Source organism: Neovison vison, chromosome 11 (assembly GCF_020171115.1).
Source record: "Neovison vison isolate M4711 chromosome 11, ASM_NN_V1, whole genome shotgun sequence".
In the NCBI taxonomy this organism is placed as follows: domain Eukaryota; kingdom Metazoa; phylum Chordata; class Mammalia; order Carnivora; family Mustelidae; genus Neogale; species Neogale vison.
The window spans coordinates 87,809,055-87,836,887 of NC_058101.1; the positions used below are offsets into that span (position 1 = coordinate 87,809,055).

Sequence of the window (27,833 nt, forward strand, 5' to 3'; positions counted from 1 at the left end):
TACTTGGTTTGTTTCCATTTTTTGTAATACTACTATTAACATCCTTGCACAAGAACAACTTAAAGCTGAACCAATTTGCATTTTTTCCAGCAATGTATATAATACAAGCTTTTCTACGCAGTCATCAACCCTGAGTTTTTCATATATTCTCTACTCTAGTATTTAATGCTACTTTAAATTTGCTTTGTTATACACTGTTATTATTGGAACAAAGTTGTTCATTTTTCCATGTCTCCTTCTGAAAGCTGTTTCTTCTTCTTCTTCTTCCTTTTTTTTTTTTTTTAAGATTTTACTTATTATTTGTTTTTCAGAGAGAGAGAGAGAAGAAGAAGCAGGGGGAGAGGCAGGCAGAGAGAGAAGCAGGCTTCCTGCTGAGCAAGGAGCAGGATGTGGGGCTCAATCCCAGGACCCTGGGATCACATGACCTGAGCTGAAGACAGATGCTTAACTGACTGAGCCACGTAGATACCCCTGTTTCTTCTTTTTTAAATGGGTACTTGAGTGTAAAGCTTGAAATTAGATGGAAAAAATTTTATTTACTAATATCCTCTTAGGAAGAACTGCCCTTTTTGGAAAATGGGAGTTTTTAGTCAAAGGCAAATAGAAGAAGAACTCTTTTGAGACTAGTGATAAGTTTATTGATTAAGAAGAATGGGGGATAAGAGAGGAAAAGCAAGAAGGAAGGGTGTATTGAAGAAATAGTGAAAGGTCAGCACTGTACATTTTGACATCTGTCTTCTATAACTTAGTCAAATCTCAAAATACTTTTACAAACTTATGAAGTGTATAATATGAACGGGTAGAATAGCTGTAGACACTACGATTGGAAAAGTAAAGAGTGGGAGGAGGGAAAAAAATAGTTTGCTAATAAAATATTGAAGGCAGAGAAACAAAAATGTGTGTGTGTGTTTGTGTCTTGGGTGAGGCACAACAAAATTCTCTTTTTAATTTTTTAAGCATTGTCTACTCCCAAGGTGGGGCTTGAACCCACAACCCCAAAATCAATAGTCTCATGCTCCACCCACTGAGCCAGTGTTTTTGATATCTGGGTTTAAGATTTGGGTGAGGTTTAATCTGAGTTTAGGGTACCCTGACTGCTGCCTGGATTATACAGATCTATATATTTAAAATAGCAAACTTTTAATAGTGTGTCACATTTAGTTCTTCCTATCATTAAAAATATTTTAATTCTTATAGTATGGAAAAATGTATCTATGTTCAATGGCATCTTCTCTTTTTTAATATCCACTAATTTATCTCCCACCCACAAAAGGAATGCATATGTTATTCTGGTTTCTTTGGGTTTTATATGTTACATTCTGGTTTCTTGTAGATTTATAACCTATTTGCTTCTTTTGATCCCATTGTAATTCATGGATATGGCTGTGGTAACAATAGATCTAAGTTAATTCTTTTTCATATCATTAAAAAAGTTCGAGGGCACCTGAGTGGCTCAGTTGGTTAAGTGCCCAACTCTTGATTTCAGCCCAGGTCTTGATCACAAGGTCATGTATTTAAGCCCCACACTGGGCTCTGTGCTAGGCATAGAGCCTATTAAAAAAAAAAAGAAGAAAAAGTTATTTCACTCTCTATTGTATTATTTCTGGTTTGTAATAAAATAGATAATCATTACAGTTTGAATCTATAATTAGCCAGTTTTTGAAACCCCAATATTATGCATCATGCACTAAAGCTTTTGTAATCAACTTTTATTGCAATCTTTTAAGAATTTTTTCAGGGACTTTTGAGAGAACAATTTGACATTTTTGCCCACTTTCAAATGAGTTTCACTATCACTCAAAATCTGTCAGGGATTTAAACTGGTACCAAGAATCATAAAATTCAGAGCTGAAAAGTGTAATAGGGATTACCTCATTCAACTTTGTGATTTAAAGGTGAGAAAACAGATGCCCAGAGAACTCGAATTACCTTCCTAAAGTCACAGCTAGTTAACAGCAGAGCTAGGACAATGACCCATGTCTCTGATCATTGCAAGACTTAAAATAATAAAAAAGGAACTGCCTTTTACTTTCACTATCCTTTTACTTTAAAATCTCCTCACCTTTATTTTTATGAGAACCCACACTAAAATAATCTTACCTTTTATTTTTGTGAACTTTAAACCAGCAGGTCAAAATTTTAAGAGGATGAGAGTGGAAGTTTGCCACCTACAGGTCAAAAGAAAGAAGAAATCTTGTTTTTTTTCTAGGGTAAAGCTTTGATGACATTACAAAGCACAAGTGTGTTTGAACACATCTCTTTGGGAGAGTAGTTCTCAATATAGCGCGGGAAGACCTTTGTCAAGGGGATGCTGCCTTCATTCTCATCATCGTTAGTTGACAAGTTTCTACAGTGTTTCTTTGCCAACAGTATTTGGTGTTATGTCTATAGAAAAGAATGCTAGGACACTGAACGGTATGAATCCATAATTAGAAGGCCATGAAATGTTTCTTAGCAACTGAGACCCTCTCCCTTTTTTGGTTATCTGAGCAGGCAACAAAAATCCTATAGTGATGCTGGGACAACTGGTTAACCATTTGGAAAAAGTTCTTTTAGAGTCTTATATCTCCTACTAAAATAAATCTCAGAGGGGTTAATATTTAAATGTGAAGGATGAACAAGACCGTAAAATTCCTAGAACTCAGTATAGGCGACTTTAATATAATCTTGGAGTAGGGAAGCCCTTTTTAGATGTAACACCAAAGGAAGGAAAATATATTTTACAAACATTAAAAATATAAAGAAAATCACTATTCTTTCTTAAAGATTATTTAAGATGATATTGAATTTTCTCACAAATTAGTCAAACAAAATTTTAATAACAATATCCAGTGTTGACAGTGGTTGTGGAAAGGACACTTTAATTTGCAGACCCTTTTAAAAGAACAATTTGGCAAAAATATACGAGAAATGCTAAAATGTCCACCAAACTGTTGACCTGATATCTGTCTCAAAGAAATTATCCAAAGGATATAATCATGACTAAGAGATAAGATTCAGTAGAAGTACATTTTTATAGCCTTGTTTATATTACTAGCCAAGCTGAATGGAACTAAATGATAGGATGTGGGTTAAATAAATTATAGTAGGTTATTACACTGGCATAGTATGATGTCGTTACAATTATTTTACTGAATACTTTTTAATAACATTGGCGGAGATCTCTTAATAGATTACTTGACAGAAGTAGGTTATATGGCAGTGTGTGTGGTATGAGCCCACTTATTAGAAAAAAAATATCTCCATATATACAGACAGGGCCTTAGATAGCTGTATACCAAAAACTAATAATGGTTACTTTGGTGCGTAGTGGGACAAGAGATTAAGTTTACTCTAGTTTATTCTAAAAAATGTTCTTGAAGAATGATGGAGATAATTTAAAGATGAATGTACTTTAAACAAACTCCCAGGATGGAAGTGTGAATAGGGAGGAGAAAAATGTGGTACATAAGGATAAAAAGAATGAGGTCTGGCTATGAGGAAACAAAAGTACTGAGGAAGAATGGAGGTACCAGAACACGTAATAAAATTGATCAAGGACACAGTGAAGTAAGAGCTGGTACATCATGATCTAGAAGCCTGTAAGTAAGGCCACAAAGCAGCCCAGGTAAATCAGCATGCTTGCTACTCGTTCAACATGGACTTTGTTATCCTGAGAGTCAATCTAAAACAGTTTGAAAGTATTCGTTTAAAGAGAGACCTCAGTTGTCTAAAAAGCTCCATAAAAACACATTGCTAAAAGGTCACAGGTAAAAACTCATTTAAAAATAAAAAAGAAACTAGAGTTTTTAGAATGGCTCATTGAAAAGTATTTTAAAATGTTTGAGGATATGTCAGTAAAATATGTGTTTTTTTAAGTCTCAGTATTTTTACATACAGAAGATAGAGCTAACCAAAATTCATTTGATTTTCATCCTTTATTATTTTTTTAAACATGTATTTATTTATTTAAGTCATCTCCACACCCAACACAGGGCTCAAACTCACAACCATAAGATCAAGAGTTCCATGACTTTTTTTTTTAATATTTTATTTATTTATTTGACAGAGAGAGATCACAAGTAGGGAAGAGGTAGGCAGAGAGAGAGGAGGAAGCAGGCTCCCTGCTGAGCAGACAGCCTGATGTGGGGCTCGATTCCAGGACCCTGAGATCATGACCTGAGCTGAAGGCAGAGGCTTTAATCCACTGAGCCATCCAGGTGCCCCCATGACTTTTTTTTTTTTTTTTTTTAAGATTTTACTTATTTAATTGAGAGAGAGAGAGAAAAAAAAGTGCATGAGTGGGGGAGGAGTAGAGGCAGAAGGAGAAGCAGACTCGGTGCTGAGCAGGGAGACTGATGTGGGACTCCATCCAGGGACCCTGGGACCATAACCTGAGTTGAAGGCAGCTGTCTAACTAACTGAGTCAGCCAGACACCTCTGAGTCCCATGACCACTGATGAGCTAACCAGGAGTCCCTGATTTTTACCCTTTAATGAATAATATGCTCCTAGATTACTTTCTACTCTATCAAAATAGACTGATATTCTGCATATGCAGAATTTGTATAGTTATGTTATTTGTGTACCCATTAGTTTCTAGAGGAGTGATATTCAAACGTTTTTGATCGTATGACCAATATACACACACACACACACACACATATATATATATATCCTACCAAGCTAATATAAATAAACTATATAACCTAAAGAAAAAAGTTAAAATTTAAAAAGAAGACAGTAGAAATTCTAATACATTCCTCTTGCACCACCTTGCACCTTCTTGTCTATGCATCTGCCCTTCTTCGGAGACCACTGGCTGCCATTAGGGTCTCTCAAGACCCACTGCCAAACTATACTGTGTATCTGGGCAAGACCCTTAGCCTCTGTGTCTCAGTCTATTTGTAAAATAAAGATAATAAAAGAGCCTGCCTCATAGAACTGTTGTGAAAATTACACGAGCCAGTGCCTGGAACATGCTTCCTATCATGCTTGGCAGGGGAAGTCCTCTGTAGTGGTAGAAATGATCTGTGACCGACACTGCAAGGAACAATCCTTCTTTAGATGATTGCTAACTTAAAGTTGATTATATCTGGTATTTTGGGACAATAATACATGGAGATTTGTTCTTTCCTTATTCTTCCTTATCTCTGTACTCTTTTCCCACACTATAACCTCGGCCTGGAGCGAAGCACATGGTATTTCATATTTTTGCCAAGTTACAAATTATATTTCCCTGAACGTGTGGATTCAGTTTCCCCAAAGAAGGATAGCAATTACTTTTATTAAAAAGACCATTTCTTCATATTCTATTTAAGTTATAGCCATGATCATCAATTTCTGGCTGTACATTATAATCATACAGGAAGCTTTAGAAACCCACGTACCCAGACCCCAATTCCAGACCTTCTTATTTTATTTGTGTAAAACTCCCCCCAAGTGATACTAAAGTACAGCCAGGGACTGAGAACCATTGAGCGAGGGGAAAATGATCACTTCATATCAGCAATACTCGGTCTTAGCTACATAGTCCAATCACCTGGGTAGCTCTTAAAAATACCATTGGCTGGTGCCCTGATCTCAGACTATTAAATATCTGTGGATGTGGTCAGGACATTAGCAGTCATAAAAGCTCCCAGTTGATTCTTATTATGTGACAACATGATTCAGAACAGAGAACACATGCACACTTCAAGGCAGGCTGATTGAAGAGTGTTGTGATCTATAATCATCTGTTGCTTCCTCTTGAGTCTCCCTAGCTTGGGCTTGGCTTTGCTCCCTTAGGCCACCAGATCCATTTGGGAGACAGCAGTCCTGCTACTCTCAGAAGTGGCCACCAGGGTCAGTAACTATTTAAAATGGTAAAGCACTACACCAAATCTACTATTATTAATTTTTGTCATTATTATCCTGTCTCCTCCAGCCATCTTGAAACGTGAAATACATCTTGCCTAATACTCTCCTCTCCTATTGCTCTTCTCTCCAAAGTAGGCACGCTGACCCTTTTTATTCATGGCATTATAGCTAGTCATTATAAAGAGGGCAAGGGAGGAAGGGGCACAAAGGAGAACCACTAAAATTGTAAAGCTAGGAAAGGAATAGAAATCTCAGGAAACTGCTTTATAACAAAGTTTAAATTGCTTGACTTATTTCCGTAGATATTTGCATGCAGTTTATATTGAGTTATGTTATCTTAATGCATATTTAATATAAACCTCAAAGTCACTTTAAGAATAACATAAATTTCAGAGAGCTGAGGTGACTTGCCCAAGGTCACACAGTCGGCAAAGTCAGATTATGAAAAAGTTCTTCTAGTTTAAAGTCTAATGTTTATCTGGCTGTACTACAAGTACATCCTGGAAGCTGACGGATCCCTCCTTTTTATCATTCTTTTATTATGGAAGGGAGAACCTTTAGCTGGTCCACAAGAGACTGATCTGTTGCTTCCAGAACCTGGAGATAAGGTTAAGTTCTGGGGGTTTTAACAAACATCACGAAGTGGGTGATTGTGGTTATTAGAAAGCACTACAAACACTTCTCCAATCAAGACATACAAATGGCTATCAGACACATGAAAAAATGCTCATCATCATTAGCCCTCAGGGAGATTCAAATTAAAACCACATTGAGATATCACCTTAAACCAGTTAGAATGGCCAAAATTAACAAAACAGGAAACAACATGTGTTGGAGAGGATGTGGAGAAAGGGGAACCCTCTTACACTGTTGGTGGGAATGCAAGTTGGTGCAGCCTCTTTGGAGAACAGTGTGGAGATTCCTCAAGAAATTAAAAATAGAGCTTCCTATGACCCTGCAATTGCACTCCTGGGTATTTACCCCAAAGACACAGATGTCGTGAAAAGAAGGGCCATCTGTACCCCAATGTTTATAGCAGCAATGGCCACAGTCGCCAAACTATGGAAAGAACCAAGATGCCCTTCAACGGATGAATGGATAAGGAAGATGTGGTCCATATACACTATGGAGTATTATGCCTTCATCAGAAAGGATGAATACCCAACTTTTGTAGCAATATGGACGGGACTGGAAGAGATTATGCTGAGTGAAATAAGTCAAGCAGAGAGAGTCAATTATCATATGGTTTCACTTATTTGTGGAGCATAACAAATAGCATGGAGGACAAGGGGTGTTAGAGAGGAGTAGGGAATTTGGGTAAATTGGAGGGGGAGGTGAACCATGAGAGACTATGGACTCTGAAAAGCAATCTGAGGGGTTTGAGGTGGCAGGGGGGTGGGAGGTTGGGGTACCAGGTGGTGGGTATTATGGAGGGCGCGGCTTGCATGGAGCACTGGGTGTGGTGAGAAAATAATGAATACTGTTTTTCTGAAAATAAATAGAAAAAAAAAAAAGAAAGCACTACAAAGGAGATGTCTCCCAAATCAGTAAGTCAACATTTGGAGGGGCCACAGGATGCTACCACCAGAGAGCAAGTCTGAAATACAACTGAGTAAAAAGAAAGCAGTGTCTCATTAACTTAACATCTGAATGGAGAGTACTACGACCGAAGAGAGCAAAAAGCTGAACTTCCTGGGTAGTGGCGGGTGTCCAGCATTGTTCTGAATAGTGCTGCGTCAGAAGTGATGGTTCCTTGGCTTCAACTCCAGCCTCAACAAGCAATGTTCCTAGCTTCCCAGAGACTTTTAGACACAGAAGACAATTCTTGTTTCAGTTCATAGGAGTATTCTGCTTTTTCAAGTAGTTATGTTACAGATACAAATATGAAGTTAGCATCTTGGTTTATACAACTTTCTATGAATTTGGTTAGTACAAGTTAAGAGTTAATTCCTCTGGTGATGATTACCTCCTGTTAACTTGACAAAAGCTTGTGGGCCTGGAAAGCTATGCTCATGGAAACCCTGTCTTTTGGTGACTGCAAAGCACTGGCACGTTGAGAGACCCTGGACTTCTCTGATCCACCATTGCTTTCGCCCAACAAAACAGAGCCCTGTAGTCAGTGGCATGAACTAGCAAGCCAAACACTGCGCCTGAAATTAAATGAGTCATTAATGGCTTTGTAAAGTTCCAGAGGGTGACTCTAATGTTATACTGGTCTGTGCTTTATATAGGAAAGTCAACCTTTGTAAAGTTTGGCCATTTATGTCAGTATCTTAAAAAAAAAAATTGATACAGTGCAGATCTCTGTTATGGAAATTTAGAAAGGTTTGTGAAAGAGATCTGTTCTCAAGTTCCTGGGAAAGACACTTCCTTCACCATGCCTTCTGTGCGCTCCATGCGCTACTGTCTTCCTTGTAATTTCATCCAATTCTTTTCCAAGTTGTGTTGTTATTCCATAACCTGTTGTTTGTCATCTAATTTCTGAGATCTTCATTTTTAATGTGTGTTTTTTCAAAAATTTCAATCTAAATGATTTAATTCATTTAAAAATATTTTGATCTATGTTATAGCTAGAGTTTTTTTCTTGTGAGTTCTCACAGTCTGTTAAAAATTCTTCAATTTTAATCTCTTGTACTTAAGTCATTTAAGGTTAAATAGCATTTTTTTTCTCATGTCCAAATTACATGGATTTTTGTGGATACTATCATATGAGGGATTTCCTATGGAGATGTGGGTGGACCATGGTCAATTTCTCAGTTTCATGGCTCACGGTCTCTCTCCTATTATAAATGAAGAACCAGAAATAGAGAAATAGAAGTCTCTCTCTTATTATAAATGAAGAACCAGAAATAGAATGTAACCCTTCTCTATTTGTCAAAGCTAAGACTGGTTGGAAAGATTTTCTGCCTTCATTTAGTTCTGTGTGTCCTAGAAATCTATAAACCTTGCCTTCAAAATTACATTTCATTTCAGAGATCATTTCATTGAGGCTGCTGGCCACCCAGCCTAATATAAAATGACTTGTTTTTACCATTCCCAATGTAAATTTTCCCTCTCCTTTATTCCAAATGTTCCTGTCCTACTCTATTTTCTTTCCAACATTTTTTCCTCATAGAGTAACTCAGGTTCCTGGAAGGAAGCATGTGCTGGATATTTCTGATATTCTTCAGAGCTTAGATCACTGCAGCACTAGTCAATTCTATCTACACATACACATAAAAGTGGGTTGTTTTTGCATTTTTGCTCTTGCTTTGCACTCACCCAGAATGCGATGCCCATAAGCTACTTCTCAAATCGGTTTACCCATATTTCCATTCAGGTGGAGTCCTTTCAACCCTTTTGGGGACTATAGCTCACAATGACCTGTCAGTAACCCCTTCACTCTTGCTGCTTCCCACTTCTTTTTTGCTCCTGCATCTGTTCAGTGTCTGAGGCAGGCAGATATACCTGCCATTTCCTGAATACGGAGGGATTCCATTGCTGGAATTTCTTAAAGGTTATTTTTTGAAAGGCCAGTTAACCCCTGGTCCAGGAAGGTTATTTATCTTTGGGAAGACTGGCTATAATATGGATGTAAGATAATTGCAAACTTCTCTGTAGTTTATATTAAAGAAGCAGATTGATCACAAAGATGTCAACACTTCTTTGGTCTTTTGAGAAATGTCTACCTGCTTATGCAAAGGGTTTCTTGGAAAAACCCACTTAGTTAATGAATCAAGTTTATGTGAGGGACTACCCTCTGCAAGAACAGAACAGTTCCTTGAGTAATTAAAACTAAAAGGTATTCCTTGTAAGAATTAGAAAAATAGCTCATAAACCACATAATAGTACAAAGTTTTTTACAATCTGAAAACAAAATGAACTTATAAAGTTTGTATTAAAATGAGACTTCTAGTGTCAAAGGAAAGTATTTATAACAAGATTTTACTAAACATTTAATAGTACTAATGCATGTAAATACCAACTTTACACAAAAAAATCTACTATATAAAGTGAGATGAGCATCTACATTAATATTAGTGGCACTCATAATCTTCATAATATTTTAACAAAAACTAAGTGTTAACAGTACACAGATGAGTAAAAGTATCAATATCTACACAAGTAAAATAATACTTTATTTTAAAAAGCAGTTCAACTCTTAATGTTGTTAGATTCTAGCTTTGAACAAAGCTGGTATATATAACTGGAATGATTATCTGTGCAAGGTTTTCATGTAACCACATTTAAGAAAACCACTAAACCAAAATTTATATTATTTTACCTGAGTGGAGGATAACCAAGTTTTGTTTTCTAATACATTTAAATTACCCTATAAATAAAATACACATTCTTTTCTTGTTTTGCTGCTGTTACTTTACAGAAAAAGCTTCCTTTCACAGTTAATACTTAGAAATACACTTTGGAGTCAGAGAAAATCTTAGCGTAAACTCCAGCTCTTCTACCTATTAGCTTTAAGACTTTGGGAAAACTTCTTAACCTTACTAAGCTCACTTCCTTATCATACAATAGAGAAAATAAATGTTTCAAAGATTGAGATAATATGTGTTATAGGATGAATTGTGTCCCTCCCTCCCCCCCATTCACATGGCAAAGTCCTAATCCCCAGTACCTCAGAATGTGACTATACTGGAAACAGGTTCTTTAAAAAGGTAATTAAGTTAAAATGAGGTCATTAGGGAAGGACTTATCCATTATGATTTAGTGTCTTTATGAGAAAATTAGGACACAGATAGATAGATAGATAGATAGGGAAGACATTGTGAGACAAAGGGAAAAGACATCCATTTACAAGTGAACTGGAAAGAGGCCTCAGAAGAAACTGACTCTGACAATACCTTGATCTCAGAGTCTAGGTCCCAGAATTGTGAGAAAATAAATTTCTGTTGTTTAAGCCCCCTAATATGTGGCATTTTGTTATGGCAACCCTAAAAAGTTAGGACAACATGTAAAGACTTTAGAATAGTGCCTGGAACACCATAGGTAATCAATAGCTTCATTACTACTGTTATTATTTCCCCAGAGCTTTTCTAATTTTCAACTCCACACATAGTTCAGTTCTTAAGATGTTCATTTAATGGCTAAGTGGCAAAAGAGTAAGACTTTGTTGGGATACACAGAATGCTATGGACTCTCAGCATCCTTGCATGTTCTTGCTGGGTTTGAGCTCTCTTTTTTCAGGCCATTTCTCAGGGATGTGTTTCCAGTGAGTAACCTTGAATGATAACATAATATCTCACTCCAGACCAAGAACAGGCTTACTTCTGTTTACTATAAAAGCTATAATTTGCCTGAATTCAAGACCTTAAAGGACATGACTGAGGTCAGTAGCACAGATTGGTTTCATCCTGTTGCTCAGTCTGTTGATAGTAGCCTTAATTAACTGCTCTATGAAACCAACTGAATAGATCTGATATTTACTAAATAACCTGTTTATCAGATTAATCAGACTAGTAAACAGAGTGGCATTCTTACATGAAAATTCAAGTCTGGCCAAGAGCACTTCAAGTTAAGAAGTGAGTAGTTGGAAGAGGCCAGCCATTACAGGCTCTGAATGACACACCAATGCAAGGACCTGACCTATCTTTACCTAGTCCGTGTCTCAGGCTTGTGTTTACATTGAGCAATCTTGGGGCATGAGGTAACAACTCCCCTTGGGCAAAAAACAGGATTGTTTCCAGTCACTATAAAAGCAATCAATGCCCCATGCTCAGTGTTCCTTTTCTGTAACACAACCCACTTTGTGTGCCCACTTCCATCACTGGCCTTTTATGTTGTCTTATGGGGCTCAGAGAAATGGGAACTGATACAAACCAACAAGAAGCACTAGCTACCACTTTTATCGTGAATATCAAAGTGCACTGTCTCTGATCCAAGTGTCTTGTGTATCTGTTGCATACCATGAAATGGTAACAGGCTAACAGGTAAGTTGGGTGAAATCTCAGACCCTGCAGTTATTGACAGACATCAACAATTTTCTTCTTGGTAAAGGCTGGCACTATGACTTGGCTTGATTTATTATTAGGAAATTTATTAGCATGATACATTACAAAATCTTACTTTCCAAAGACTTAGCCAATAACACTACAAAAATAAAAAGCCCTCTGTTTCCTGTGAATTTAACTGTCTGTGTCCAAGTCCAGTAATAATTTCACTATCTGTTTGAAGTACTAATAGTACTAAATCCAAAGCTCGGCGCCATGCCTCAGTCTTTGGAATAACAACGTCATAAATGCTTGGAATCTGTTCCAGTTTATTTGAAATGCCTGAATTAAAAATTCCACTATTTAGTTTACTATATTCATTCAAGATGTAAGATGAAGGAGAACCAGAGTCTGTGGCATTTTGTAGACGCTGTTGAATGAATGTGCTGGCTTCAAATTCTGATGAGCAACTGGCTGTGTTATATATGAGAGTTGAAAGGTATTTGTGCCACCCATTTGCCAGGCATTTAAGCACAGTTGATCTGTATAGTGCCAGAGAGGAGGCCAGCCAAGAGGAAGTATTAGGAAGCCATCCTGAACAGACGTAGTTTCTTTTACTCAGTGATTGCTCTGCAAGAATCTGAAGGTGGCTAAGACACAAAAATTCAACTGCACCACCTCCAAGGAAGACCTTTTGCTCTTTTAGAGCATAATACAGACGATAGGCACAAGTCCAGAATCTATCTTCTTTGGTTTGCATCTGTGCAGTGACTGGGCTAGTGAGCACTACTGTAACCAGATTAATTCCTTCCATTTTTATCACGATTGTGATTACGTTGATCCTATCTATGACATCTGAAGGAATACTTCTCCAGAAGGTCACAGAGACCCCACTGCCCACACAGTCTTCATTCACTTGTGTGATGTAGGTCACCGGTACTGCTCCCGAAGCTTCTGCAAAAGCCTGCATCACACAGCTATTCACTGACCCAAGTACCAACCGCTTACTGTGTATGCACTTTTCAGTTAAGTGTTCAGACACATTTCCTTGTACCAGGACGAGGTTCACGTTGAACTTAATTAATACCTGTAAGACATAATTTGTCCACAGTTCTTCTGTGGTATCTTGTTGAACCCTCATGCTTTCCAGTACTGTGTTAATATTTGTAGCCTTATTAAACCCCAGGTGCCGATATTTCTCTGTGAGGTCACCCTCAATGAGAAGAATCCGGATAGGCTGATTCTGTAATTCCTTGACCAGAGTAGTATTAGATATTGATATAACAGTGATAAATCCTGGACAGACACAGGAAAAACTTTCAGGTACACCTGGTAAACAACAAGTGAAAATTCTGGAAATGTCAAACCTAAATGGCATCATACAGCTGCCTTGCTGCATACTTGCGTTCTGATACTGCAGCCGTACTGCTTCATCTACTAATTTCATGCTGTGGTGATCTCCGTGACTCAAACCCATCTCCAACTCTACCAAATCACTACATCTGTAAGTACTGGGAGTAGCTCCACCATGTTGTTCTAGAAATCCATCTGGTTTGTTTATCCACTGATTATCTGTCCTATTAAAATGCCTACTATGGATTAGTATTGACTTTCCATAACGGCTGCCTGTGAGCAGACTGTTTTGCAGACTTTGAGGATTTTGTAGTGTATTTTTGTCTGCTTCAACTTCAGCCTGAGATCTAAAGAGTTTAGGTGATCTAACAGGTATCCCAGAAAGATTGTAAAAGGTCAGTGATGGAGAGGCAACATCTTTGAGATCATGCTCTTTCTGTAAATCACTATCTGAAGGGATTTGTAGAAAAGGGCACAAACTGACACTAGATGTTTCAAGTCCAGAAAATGTCTTAGTGTTGTCTATCTGGTCAAATACATTGTAGACAGGTACTTGAAGGGAAACTACCTCTTCAATGCAAGAGTTCAAGCCCTCTGACATTGCAGACACTATTAATGAAATGGGGACACCTAAATGGAGACATTCTTCAGCAGCACTGCTCCAGGCACCGATGAGAAACAAAAGAGTACTGGTTCCAGTTTTGTATGTGTTATTTTGTGCTTGAACTGCTTCGTTGAGAAGTTGTCCCACTGCACTGGTTAAATCCAAACTTTCGAGAAGCCTTACTGTTGAACTGATTAACACACTTTCATGACACTCTGCATCTATAATAAATTTAGATAATTTTAATGGACCTAGGAAAGTTCTTCCTGTTCCCGCAAATGATGAAAGTTGTTGAAGTCCCATGTGCCTTCTTTTATTTATGACCCTGCAAGCCATCACCATGAATCATCATCTGCAAATAAAATAAAAACTTGGAAATTTATTCAGTGTAATTCGTGGTTATAATTGTTTATAAAAGAAAAATCAGATATAGTCTCTGCCTTTGATGGGTTTCTGGTATATACAGTTTCCATTAAATAGGGAGGGTCAGTGCAATGATAACAATACTATAATGATATTTCGATAAAGGTATGGGCATGTAGGGAAGCAATACTTCATCCAATAGGGGAAGTGGATCATGTAGGCAATGATTCTGGTAGTGTTTCCAGAAGGAGACAATGCTTGAAATGAGTCTTGAAGAATAATTTGAAAGAGTCAGCAAGTTGAAAGAGGGGGTAGTAAATGCACATATATGTGAAAAAACACAGTGTACTGGGGTAATATAAGTAGTTTAATTTTATAGAAATATGAAGAAAGTAGTAGGAAATGGAAGATGAAGCTCTTGAAGAGAAAAAGGGTTGGAACATGAAGGGCATTATGTGCCACATCAAACCTGATCCTATGATGGGAACCACTCAAGTGTTTTAAGTAGGGAAGATTAAGAAACAGCTTGATACAGAGTTTGAAAGCATGTGCTCTAAATCTAGAAGTCTGGATTTGAACTTGGCTCTAACACTTACTAGCTATGTAGACTTCAGCAAGTTATCTAACTACTCTACTCTGTCCACATTTGAAAAATAAGGACTATAACAGAAACTACCTTGTAGGGTTGTTATAAGGAGTAAAGGACTACAATGTTCAGAACAACTCCAAGCACATAATCCCTCCTGAGTACTATTGTGACTACTGCTGCCGCTGCTAGTTTTGGATAGATTACCATTCTGATAGCATGGAGAATAAACAGGGTAGGTGCCTCACTGGAGGCAGAGAAGCCAGCTAAGCATCATCTGTAGTTATCTAGATAGGGAATGTGGAAGAGGGATGCCGGTGAGAGGGTGGACTGGGTTACGGACTAGAATGCAAAGGGGAAAAAAAAATATTATTTAAAGGGAAGTTCAAAAGCAATTGGGCTTTTTTCCACATACTATTTAAAAATCCACAACTAAAACCAGTAAGATTTAAAGAGAGAAAACTTCAGTCCAATAAAAAGAACTTTTTAACGAAGTACCCCTTATTTGAAAAGCTGTCTATAATAAAATCACCTACCTTGCGAGGTATAAGCTCTCAAAGACTAGAACTAAAATTGTAGATAATATAAACTCTTCCAACTCCAAGACTTTACAATTCTTTGAACAATATTTTTTGTCACAATCTTTTAAATCCAAAATATCAAAAAGCAAGCAATTCAGAGTTTTGCTTTTCATTTGATAAATTTGTTCCTATAATACCTGGATTCATCCTTGAAACTGAGGAGTGCCACTATTCAAGATACCTTATGATCAGGAGGAAGGCATAACACAACTATTCCTCAAGAGTAGCTTCCTATAAGCTTTCAAGAACTAAGGGGAAAAGCTAATATAGCCAAGGAAAAGGTATGAAGATGAACTGTTTGTACTCAGTTTCAAATGCAAATGCTCTTTTGTGAAAATTTCAATTCTATAAAATAAAAATCAAACTCTTGATACATCCAGCCATATCTCATTTGATATGGCACCAATACATACTCTAGGACTCCTTCTAATCCTGAGACCCACTGTATCTTCAGATTATCTGATCTTACCATGTTTTCGCTGTCCCTCACTCCTCACCCCCATACTGTTAATTCTCTACTTATCCAGTTTAAATTCCTATCTGTCAATTATTACAATCACTCCTTTGCACATATATCCTCAAAAATCCTTATCCCACTTCAAGTTCACCCTACTCACCTTGCAAAGCCATCAATCTTGATGAAATCCAACTCTCTGTCTACTCCACACTCACCTTGCTGCAGCTGAAAATAAACACAAAAACAAACACAACCATGTTGTATCATTTCAAACCTCAACTGACCTTATTGTTGCTTGGCAATCTACTTCCCCAGATCATTTATATTTTTGTTTTCCCTTTTTATAAAAGTTTATTGCTTTTGGGGGTCTGTTTCTTAAACATCCTGAGTACAAAAGATATTCTTCTATACTTCTAAAAACGTTATGGTTTTTATGTCTATGTCTTATGTCTATGGATCTACCTTTTCTGGACATTTCATGTAAACAGAATCACACAATATGTGACCTTTTCTGTCTGGCTTCTTTCACTTAGCATAATGTTTTTGAGGTTTATCCACATAATATTATGTATCAGTACTTCATTCTTTTTTTTTTAAAGATATTATTTATTTGACAGAAAGAGAGAGAGATCACAAGTAGGCAGAGAGGCAGGCAGAGAGAGGAGGAAGCAGGCTCCTGCTGAGCAGAGAGCCCGATGCGGGGCTCGATCCCAGGACCCTGAGATCATGACCTGAGCTGAAGGCAGAGGCTTAAACACTGAGCCACCCAGGTGCCCCCTTCATTCCTTTTTATGGCTGAGTAATATTCCACTATATGTATGTATCACCTTATTTATCTGTTGATGGACATTTCAGTTGTTTCTATCTGTTGACTACTGTGAATTGTGCTACTATGAACATTTGTGTACAAGTGTCATGTTTTCAATTCTTTTGGGTATACACCTAGGAGTGGTCACATGGTCATTTTATGTTTAACTTTCTGAGGAACTACCAAACTGTCTTCTATAGCAGCTAAATCAGTTTACTTTCTCACCAGCAATACATGAGGGTTTCAATTTTTCCACATCCTTGTTGTATTGATTTCCTAGCGGTGCTGTACTGAATTACCAAAAGCTGGGTGCTTAAAACAATACATTTTTATTCTCTCATGGTTCTGGAGTCCAGAAGTCTGAAATCAAGTTATCTGCAGGGCCTTGCATCTTCTTAAGGCTCTAGGGAAGGCTCTTCTAGTTTCTAGCTGGCTCCTGGAGGTCCATGGCTTTTCGTAAAAAAACTCACTATTCTGCTTTTTTTTCATACGGTTTTCTTAAAAGGACACCATTCATTTTATTTAGGGTCAACCGCAATCTGGCATGACCTATCTTAACTAGTTACTTATATAAAGACTTTATTTCCAAATAAAATCATTCTGAGATTCTGGATGGACATGAGTTTTGGAACGAACACTACTCAACCCAGTATGCTCACCAATACATATCTTCTGTTTTATGTTTTGTCTCTGTTTTTTAAACAATAGACATCCTATTAGAAGTGAAGTGATATGTCACTGCAGGTTTGATTTGCCTTCTTTAAAAACTAACGATGATAAGCATCTTTTCATGTACTGGCTGGCCATTTGGAGAAATAACTATTCAAATCTTTTGCCCATTTTAAAATTGGGTTGTCTTTTTATTGTTGAACTGTAAGAATTCTTTGCATATTCTGGAAATTAGAACCTTATCAAAATACAATTTATAAATTTTCTCCCTCTGTAGGTTGTATTATCTACTTTTTTGATAATCACTTTGATGCATTAAAGTTTCCCATTTTGATGAAGCTGAATTTATCTTTTTTTTCCCTTTTGTTGCTCATGCTCTTGGTGTCATATCTAAGAATCTATTGCTAAATCTGAAGTCATAAAGATGTGACCCAGAGTTTTGAGTTTTATAGTTTTATATCTTATATTAAGTTCATTAACACATTTGATTTTTGTATATGGGATGAAGTAGGAGTCCAACTTTGCATTCGGATGTCAAATTGTCCCAGCATCATTTGTTGAAAGACTATTTTTCCCAATTGATGGTTTTGCATCTTTATCAAAAGTCAATTTGGCAATAGATTTTGGGTTTATTTCTAGACTCTCAATTCTATCTGAGTGATCTATATGTCCATCCTTAAGCCAGGACCACATGATCCCAGGACCCTAAGATCATCATGACTTGAGCTGAAACCAAGAGTCATATGTTTAACCAAAAGAGCCACCCAGGTGTCCAAGGACCACACTTTTTTGATTACTACAGCTTTGTGATGGGCTTTACACTGAGGGAGTGTAATTCCTCCAACTTAGCTCTTTTTGTTTTAGCTTTTACATTTATATTTATAATTCATCTTAAACTGATTTTTGTAAATGGTGTGAGGCAGGGGTCATTTTGTTTCCTCCTGGATATCCAGTTGCTCCAGAATAATTTGATGAAAAGACAAGCTTGAAAGGACTGGGTTTTTCCATGTTTTTTCATTTCTAACATGTTCTGAGAGTTTATTAAGTATGAGCCACTTTACATGCACTAGGTAATACAGTTCTCATAATATTATGAGGTATGTACATATTTAACCTATTAAAATGAAAAACAGATAAGTAACATACCAAATCTCAAAGCTAGTAAACAATAGATTTGTCTAATGCCAGAGTCCCATGCTATTAACTACTAAATAACAGTGCCTTCTGGCTGTCCCTCTACCCAGTGTGATAGAGATTCACCTTCTCTCCTGCAGAATTTTCTGCTACATTTCCACTTCCAAACCTTCTTGCCTTCTTCCAAGCCTGTTTATATCCTTAAAATGGATATGCCCTTTTCCCCCCCAAGCATCAGTATCTCTGTTTATGGTTTCCTCTTTATACTAAGTTTAAATTACAACATATTACTGTATTAACGGAAAACTTATAGGGGTGTAAAACAAAAGGAAAAAGTCATGGGCTATTTCAAACTTATTCAAACTTTCAAAGTCTGTATTTAATTTATGTGAAAACAGTTTTCCCAGAAAAGACATGAAACTGTTTAAACAAAACTAATCTACAAGCAAAAAGTTACATGAAACTAATTTCAAAATATTCAATTATTTCACTTATATGTGGAACCTAAAAAACAAACCAAACAGAACAGGCAGAAACAGACCCATAAATACACAGAACACACTGGTGATTGCTAGAGGGAAGGGGTGTAGGGGATGGGCAAAAAGGGGTGAAAGGGAGTAGGAGGTATAGGCTTCCAATTATGGAAGGAATAAGTCACATGGATGAAAGGAAGAACATGAAGAATATAGTCAATGGTATTGTAATAACATTGTACGATGGCAGATAGTAGCTACACTTGTGATAAGCATAGCATAACATATAGAGTTGTCGAATCAGTATGCTGTACACCTGAAATGAATAGAATATTTTATATTTAATAAAATATGAACAAATATTCAAGAAAAATGCTATTTCAGCATTTGAAGACTCTATTCCAAGTACCAGCAGCAATTAAAAAAAAAAAGTCTTAGCATTCCTAAGTTGGGAAAAGCTCCTAAATAATTATTTTGGAAAGATTAATTAATTACCATAAAATAAAAATGCAAACAATCCCTCATCTTCTAAAAAGTTGAGTATAAAAAGGCAAAGACAGTAACAGGCATGGTGAAATAGGTAATTTCAAGGGAAAAAAAAAAACTTTTCTTGGCATTGAATTGACACTCTGATTTTTGTTCTGCCATACATCAGCACCAATGTTTTCCACAAACAGCTGTTTTATTATTGGGTTTCCTAACAACTTTACTTGCCAGCTTAATGTTTCTTTAACTTTCTAAACGTGTAACAGAAGCACAGTCACACTCCTTCACTGGGTTTTGACATCAAAAGCATCCTTCTTTTCCTAGTATGATGTCTAGTCCTGTTTAAGGCATTTGGTCTAGGATACCAAGACATAAAATACTTTTCAGGAGTTGAATTTTAAAAATATTAATATTTTCTGACAGGTGTGATTAGCTTTCTTCATTATCAAAATGAACAGTTTGTATATCACCAGTCTATTCCCAATATAGCAGTCTAATCATATTCTATTACTTAAAAACCTTCAACTTGGAACATAAAAGTTTTTACTCCTTTGTCTGACACAGAAGCCCCTTTTAAAAATCAGCTCAGGTCATTTCACTCCTCTGCTCAAAATCTTGCAAAGCCTTCCCATTTCCCTAGGAATGAAAATCAAGGTCCTAATAAAGCCCTAATAATCTGCACTCCTCCCTCTTACCCTTCTTTTGTTTCCTACTACTCTATCCTCAAGCAGTCTGCAAGTCATGCTCCCTAACTCAGAGTTTCTGTTCTAGTTATTCCCTTTCTGGGAGTTCATCCCTGAGAAATCTGTTGCCTCACCACCTCTAAATATTTATTTAAATTTACTCTTTTCAGTGAGGCCTACCATGGAGCACCCTATCTAATCTAACATCATGAACTCCACTTTTCCCTCTACACTTGGATTCCCTTTAACTACTCTACTTCCTTTTTTCCATAACACTTACCACTTTATAAAGTAATACAAAGTTTAGGTACCATCTCCCTCTGTTAGAATGTAATTCCCAGGAGGACAATTTTAGTCACTGAGGTATACCACGTACCAAGAATATTGTCTGACACACTGCTGACAATAAATATTTGGTGAGCAAATGGTTTTCACCATAGTTGCTATCTTAGCTTTAAGTACAAAACTGTCAAGATTAAACAGATGCCATTGTCAGTATTACTCCACCAAAATTTAAGTTCCAATCACCTTTACAGTTGACATGATTCCTATTTGGTACTGCCTTAGTTGAGACCCTTTAATTGCTTTCAAAATGGTTCCTCCTTCACATGGTTGTCAGAATTATCTTTGCAAAACACAAATCTAATCAAAGTACTCCATTGCCTAAAAATATCTATTTATCTTAGAAAATAAAATCTTCACTCCTTAGTTTGACACAGGTGTCCCATAATCAGACCTCAACGTAATTTGTGACTCATTTCCCACCTTTCCTTATACACCCTAAGATCTTGACACATTAGAACATACATTTATTTTCATATTTACACATGCTATATTCACATTTGAATATCCTACCCTTTCTTCACCTTGGCAAATGCTATATATTTTTCATGACCCAAGGCAAATGCCACATTTTAAAAAATGTTATTTATTTTTTTGAGAGAGAGAGAGATGTTATTTATTTATTTGAGAGAGAGAGAGAGAGAGAGAGAGAGTATGTGTGCATGAGTGGGGGAAGGAGCAGTGGGAGGAGAAGCAGACTCCCTGCTGAGCAGGGAGCTTCCTGCAGGGCTCCACATTTTTGATACAACCTTCTCCATTGCCCCAGGAGGTAGTGCCTCCTTCCAGTGCTCATGCACTTTCCACACACATCTACTAGCGCCTGGAATCTAAAACTCTCTATATATGTCTGTGCCTTTCTTCCCTACTAATCTGTGGGTTCCTTACTTTTATTCATCTTTATCCTCTACACTCAGTTCCTTTCAAACTCACCCAGTAGCTGGCACAATATAAGACATGTGGAAAGCATTAAGCAAATTTAGTAGAATTAAGAGTGCCAATGAATTTAATATTTTCCTAGACTAATTATTATTATTACTACTGTTTTACAATACAATTGGATTAGTAACAGCTATTTTTCAAGATTAAGTACTTTCTAGACCCAAGACCTAGGAATTGCAACCTGAGACTGTAATAAAAAAATCAGGGGCGCCTGGGTGGCCCAGTGGGTTAAAGCCTCTGCCTTCGGCTCAGGCCATGATCCTTAGCAGGATCCCTCAGGATCCTGGGATCGAGCCCCATATCCGGCTCTCTGCTCCGCAGGGAGCCTGCTTCCTCCCCTCTCTCTCTGCCTGCCTCTCTGCCTACTTGTGATCTCTATCTGTCAAATAAATAAATAAAATCTTAAAAAAAAAAAAGACTTAAAAAAAAAATTATTTTACTAGAAGTTAATTTCCCAAATGTAAGAGTCTAAATCACAAAGCGATGTAAAAGCAGGTTAACAGCAGGTTAATATTACTAAGACTTTTAATTGTCATAAGATCAAAACTGATTAAGGTTAGAATTTGGTTCTATATATTTGGTCACTACTCATTTCTGGGTCTCAGAAATCCCCTTAATATTTGTAGTAAAGATGAAGTAAATGTCCTTAAAACTCATCCAGAGCAACTTTCCTGGTGAGGTTAATGGCCTGAAAAATCAAATCAAAATACAATTAACCCTTAAAATCTAGGGGTTAGAGACCGGACTCCGACCACTGCACAACTGAAAATCCAAATATAACTCTTGACTCCCTCAAAACTTAACTACACTTAACTACTAATAGCCTACTATCATTTGGAAGCCTTACAGATAACAAAAACAGCGAATTAACACGTATTTTATATGTTACATGTGTTATATGCTGTATTCTTACAATAATACCTTAAAAAAACTTTTTTTCAGTATCTCTAGGCTACAAGTTTCAACAGGGAGTTTTTTTTTTTCAAATTGTGGCAAATCTACAAAAAAAAAAAAAAATCCATGTATAAGTAGGCCCACACAGTTCAAATCCTTATAGTTTAAGGGTCTACCGCATTATAATTAAATCAATGAGCATTCTACTTAATTCACAAAATATCTTGAACTTGAATAATTTTAATTTCCACTGGGACTTTATACGGAAAAATCACTTCTAATTTTAGAATAACCTTACCTATTTTCCAGAATCCTAGTATGTTGTTTATGATTACAAAGCTTGGGTGTCTGACTGGGATAGAATGTCAAACAGACAGGATGATGTTTTTGGAAAATGTGCCATGCTTCTACATACTTCATACAGTATGAACTGTGATTCAACAACGCGCTTTGCACATTTTCCTTGCCCTGCCTTCAAGGAGATAAGTGGGAAAAAAAATTGGGCAAAAGTTAATGTTCCTCATAAATCCACTGCTGCAGAGTCCAGTATGATTTTTGGAAAATAAAGTATTTACTCTGCAGAAGGTACCGCAGGAGGCATAAAAACAGTCCTGATGTGTAAGAAATTAGAGCTAGAAGTTTTAAGGGAATATCAGGAATATCACCTCTTCATTTCTACCATGGGAAGTGAGAGATCCACCTCATTCTCTCCCACCCTCTGCCTGGTCCCTGACCAGATTCACGACTGGGAGAGTCAACAAGTCTGCCCCTCTGGACAAGAATTTGCTTTGATTTACAGTTATAGGCTTCTAAATCTCTTCTAAATCTCAGCAGTTAACTGAATCAACTGGATTATCAGGCTACTTCTTCTTCTTCTTTTTAAGATTGTATTTATTTATTTGACAGAGAGAGATCACAAGTAGGCAGAGAGGCAGGCAGAGAAAGGCTCCGCGCGGAGCAGAGAGCCAGATGCGGGGCTCGATCCCAGAACCCAGGGATCATGACCTCAGCCGAAGGCAGAGGCTTTAAACCACTAAGCCACCCAGGCACCCCTATCAGGCTACTTCTGTCTGACTCATGACTATGGATTTATGCAGGATATGGCTGGAAAGCCAGCCAAATCTTGGGATTCAACCACAGGAATGGCTGAGGGTTAGAGTAGGGTAGGGGTCGGCGGGGATAGGATCGTAATTATAACTGGAGCCAAAGTTCTTCCCAGCAAATAAATACTACAACCTGGTTAAAAACTTTCGTGTGCAGTTAATTTTGGGGCATCCCGACGCCCACACTGTCCCCTTGCCCACTTCCTTCCAGCCCTTCGGCTACAGCGCCAGAATCCCTCCGGACCAGATAAGAGGGAAATGCTAAAGGCCAAGCCCCGGCACTGTGGAGGCAGAGAAATATCTAGCGGCCCCCGGAAAGGTCCGTCCCCTTCGCCTCTGTTAATTCCAGCCGGACCGTAAGCGTAAACTGGACCAATTTACCCGGCCCGCCAGGCCCTGGATTCTCATCCTTTCCCGGGGTACGAAAAGGTCAAAAAAGCAAATAAAGCCTCTCATCGTCTGCACTAAAGGCTTGGAGTCGGTGGAGGTACCTCGTTACAAACCTCGCTCTTCTCTCCATCTTCACGCGAGGCTTCAGATCCCAGCTTCTCACCTGGCACTGGGACGTCTAACCAACCGGACGAAGAAGCCCCCTTCTCCGCCCGCATTTTGCGCATGTGCGAAGCGGAGCTAGCCGGCCGGCTGGGTGGGTTTGGTCGCTAAGATACCAGAGGGAAAGTTCAGCTTAACGGCCGGTTGAGAAAGGCGGAGCGTTACTCTATTGGTAAAGAGGAGAGAGAGGGTGGGCTTCAAGGGCCTTCTTTTCTAACCATTGGGTAGAATAACTGTCAATCAGCAGGCAGGCCTGGGGGGGCGGGGCTGCTTGAGGGGGTGGCGAGAGCGGCCTTAGCAACGGTTTTTGAACTGTGTAGACTGCAGTTGGACTGCGCGGCTGGCGGCCGGGAGGTCCCGGCTGACCTCACCGGTTGGTGACATGGTGAGTGCCACGCCGTAACCCCTTGCGTGCCGAGGCTAGGGCTGAAGTTTCAGCCCGGAGCAAGGAAGGAATTTTGTTTGGCTTAAGAAATGTGTTATTCGCCCCCTGATCCTCGAGTGTCATGTAGTAACCCCTCCTCTCGTGGCAAACTCAGAAGCATGCTGGCCTCGGCTCCAGGGACGCAGGAGCGGGCCTCCAGTTCATTCGTTCCCTGTCGTCCCCACCAACCGCTGATACCAGCGCTCGGCGATCCGTTCCGTGGCGGAAACAGAAACCACTGGTTAGCCAGAGAAGAACTGGATACAGAGAAGAAGAGGCTGAGAAACTGTTGGAGGGTCTAGGCCTCTAGGAAAGAGGTCCTGAGCTCCGAAAAAGCGGCCAGGGTTGGGAAGGTAAAGGTTCTGAGCGGTTGGAACTGCGCACCTGTGCATCTGCCATCCGGGGACCAAGAATCCGCCGCTGCCGCCACGTGAGCGCGGAGATGAGGCGCTTAGGAACGTGATGTCCGGGGGCGCCTGGGTGGTTCAGTGGGTTGAGCCTCTGCCTTCGGCTCAGGTCACGATCTCGGGGTCCTGGGATCGAGCCCCACATCGGGCTCTCTGCTCAGCAGGGAGCCTGCTTCCCCCTCTCTCTCCGCCTGCCTCTCTGCCTACTTGTGATCTCTCTTTCTCTGTGTCAAATAAATAAAATCTTAAAAAAAAAAAAAAAAAAAAGGAACGTGATGTCCAGTTGCCATCTCGGCTGCCGCTGATTCTTAACCCGAAGGTGGAGATGGGATAGTGAAGTAAGGCTGCAAAATCCCAGCAGTAACTCTATGACCTTGCTTGTCAGCGGAAGATGGCACATAGCAGGCAGATGACCTCCACCTTACCTGGATGCTGATAATTGGCCCAATATTTATTCTTACTCTGATCCCTGAAGTAGTTTTTTACCTGGGCAATGCGGTTTTTTGTTTTGTTTTTTTTTTTTTTCCATTTCTCAGCTTCTGCAATATAGAAAAGTGCGCTAAAAGGTGGGAAAGGGTTTTGTTTCAATCAAGCATATCCCACAAAATAAATTTTATTATGAGACTTATTGGCCTAGATGAAAGGTGTGCCTTAGACATTACTTTTCAGATATACCAAGTAGAGCCAGTCGTATTCGGATATAACATCTACCGTTGGAGCATGCGTGCCTTTGTCTCTTCTCTCTCTCAAAAATTGATAGTTTGAAGGAAAAACTTAAGTGGTAAAAAGAACCAGACTGTCCACCAAGATATTAATATCTAAAAGCATAAATTTTAGCAAAGGGAAAAGGGGGAAATTGCTGATGGTTGTTATGTAGTAGGTAATAGGGTTCTTCAATAGGCTTATTTATTATATTTATCATCGATTATTCAGGTCTGCTAAGTTTTCCAGTTACATAATTTTTCATGCACATATGTATTTATTACAGGCATCCAACTACTGCACAGGTTCAGACCAATGGAAGAATGAACTGAATGAAACCCAAAAGCAAGAAATTAAAGAGGCCTTTGATTTATTTGATGTTGATGGGTCTGGAACCATAGATGTGAAAGAACTGAAGGTTTTGAAATTACTTCTAATTCTAAAATATTTTAAAAACCATTTGCTTGTGGCAGTCTTTCGATCTTTAACAGTAGCTGTCTAAGAGCTTGAGATAAAATCTCTTCAGTGTGGACACCTACACCTTCAGTATACACACCTGCCTCATACCAATAATATAGTATCTTGTTAGGCATTTTATTCTTGTTTTATGAATGAGTACAGCAAAACTCAGGATGTGACAAAGACATATCCTATGGCACAGTAGGATTGCAACCTAGGCCTGCTGACTTGACTTTCTAGGTTTATGCCTAGTCCATAGTAAAAAAGAGAAAATCTAGTCATTAATAGGTAATTTAAGAGCTAGGAATGAGAATGTGGTATAATTTATTTGCTTCCTATTTCAGATTGCCATGCAAGCCTTAGGATTTGATCCAAAGAAAGAAGAAATTAAAAAAATGATAGCTGAAATCGACAAAGAAGGAACTGACACCATTACTTTTGAAGATTTTTTTGCCATAATGAGTGTAAAAATGGTATAGTAGTGATTTTGTTTTTCAAAGAAATACAAGCAATAGCCTTCTACATTTTTTTGAACAATCAGAGGTTTCACAGAGGAAGCATTGGAACTAGGTTTTTCAAGATGGGTAGGATTTACATAGACAGGAATAGCAAGATTAAAGATGTTCTCAGGATGATAATGAAGACTGTCTCGTGTGGAGAAGGTTGTTAGGAAATAATGATAGATGGCAGGATAGAGAGAATGGGGTCAGCATTTTGAAGCCTTGAACTCAGCAAACATTTCTCGAGTGCCCATTTTTGCCAGACACTATTCGAGAGAGCACTGGGTGAGACAAGCTCTGTGTTCTCTCAGAGCTTACATTTTTGATAATGGGTATCAATTACTGGTGTTAATAAGACATACATTCTCTTTATCACCCTTGCCTCTTCCACTTTAACAAGCCCTGAATATAGATACCTTGAGAACAAATGTGAGAGAATTGGAATAATTGTTAAAAGTTATAGCAGTACTGGGATGCCTGGGTGGCTCAGGTGGTTGGATGACTGCCTTTGGCTCACTCATGATCCTGGAGTCCTGGGATCGAGTCCCGCATCAGGCTCCCAGCTCCATGGGGAGTCTGCTTCGCTCTCTGACCTTCTCCTCGCTCATGCTCTCTCTCACTGTCTCTCTCTCAAATAAATAAATAAAATTAAAAAAAAAAGTTATAGCAGTACAGTCAGAACTCAGTTACTTGGTACATTGCTGCTATAGACCTCAAACACCCATAAGTCCAGTTTGATAGAATAAATGAAAGATCAATACATTTAATTGCTTCTGTTTTTAAAGAGTGAAAAAAATGAAAAAGAAGAAATATTGAAGGCTTTCAAATTATTTGATGATGATGATACTGGAAGCATAACACTAAACAATATCAAGAGGGTTGCTAAGGAATTGGGGGAAAATTTAACAGATGATGAACTTAAGGTAATTTTTTACCTTTATAATTATAATTTATATATAATTTATAGTTCTAGTCTTAATTAATTTGGACTCAAATACATTCAGAATAAAATTTGTGTATTTGAATAATCATTTATGTCATTATCATTTTTAATGATTTCATATACCATATTTACATTTTATTTTACAGGAAATGCTTGATGAAGCTGATCGTGATAGGGATGGAGAGATAAATGAGGAAGAATTTTTGAGAATGATGAAAAGGACCACTCTTTATTAATACTTTTTTTTATTCCTTCTGGAAAGTTGTTAACAACTTTGTATTTGCTATATGGTTCTATCATATTTGAATGTATTATTAATTTTTAGTTTATATGCAAAAATTGGTCTCTTGATGTCTAATCCATGTGAGAAGTTTCATGTTTCTACCAATCTGTTGTTAAATCCATAGCATCAAGAAACAAAATGTAATGATTTCTGTGAACCATGGATCCCAAACCAGTATTAATTCTAACTGCTACTTTTAGAGCTCTAGGGTCTAAAGACTTAGAATTTTTTAAGTTAAATGAAACTGACCCCACATCCAAATGAATTTTGCAAACAAGCAATTATTTTCCTTTTGTGCAACTCTTTAAAACTGATAAATATTTGTTT

General features: G+C 38.0%; 2 protein-coding genes across 6 annotated transcripts in view; one reads left to right on the forward strand and one right to left on the reverse strand.

Moving 5' to 3' along the window:
* BBS12 (Bardet-Biedl syndrome 12) overlaps positions 1 to 23,899 on the reverse strand; it is a 31,433-nt gene extending 7,534 nt beyond the window's left edge. The window contains exons 1-3 of one of the 5 annotated variants that reach the window (XM_044224062.1): positions 23,790 to 23,899; positions 15,866 to 15,930; positions 10,473 to 14,070 (exon numbers count right to left, since the gene is read on the reverse strand). In XM_044224062.1, the coding sequence (XP_044079997.1) occupies positions 11,922 to 14,060 (2,139 nt within the window). In that variant the 5' untranslated portion in view covers positions 14,061 to 14,070; positions 15,866 to 15,930; positions 23,790 to 23,899 and the 3' untranslated portion in view covers positions 10,473 to 11,921. Of the gene's footprint in view, positions 1 to 10,472; positions 14,071 to 15,865; positions 15,931 to 23,727 lie in introns of those variants that run through there. The other 4 variants (XM_044224060.1, XM_044224061.1, XR_006380822.1 and 1 more) reach the window with 4 other exon arrangements.
* A 283-nt stretch (positions 23,900 to 24,182) lies between these two features.
* LOC122890125 (centrin-4-like) lies at positions 24,183 to 27,833 on the forward strand. The gene is given in 5 exon segments (XM_044225844.1): positions 24,183 to 24,565; positions 25,608 to 25,739; positions 26,125 to 26,253; positions 27,066 to 27,203; positions 27,370 to 27,833. Coding segments are annotated over 5 exon segments (792 nt in total). The 5' UTR covers positions 24,183 to 24,262; the 3' UTR covers positions 27,460 to 27,833.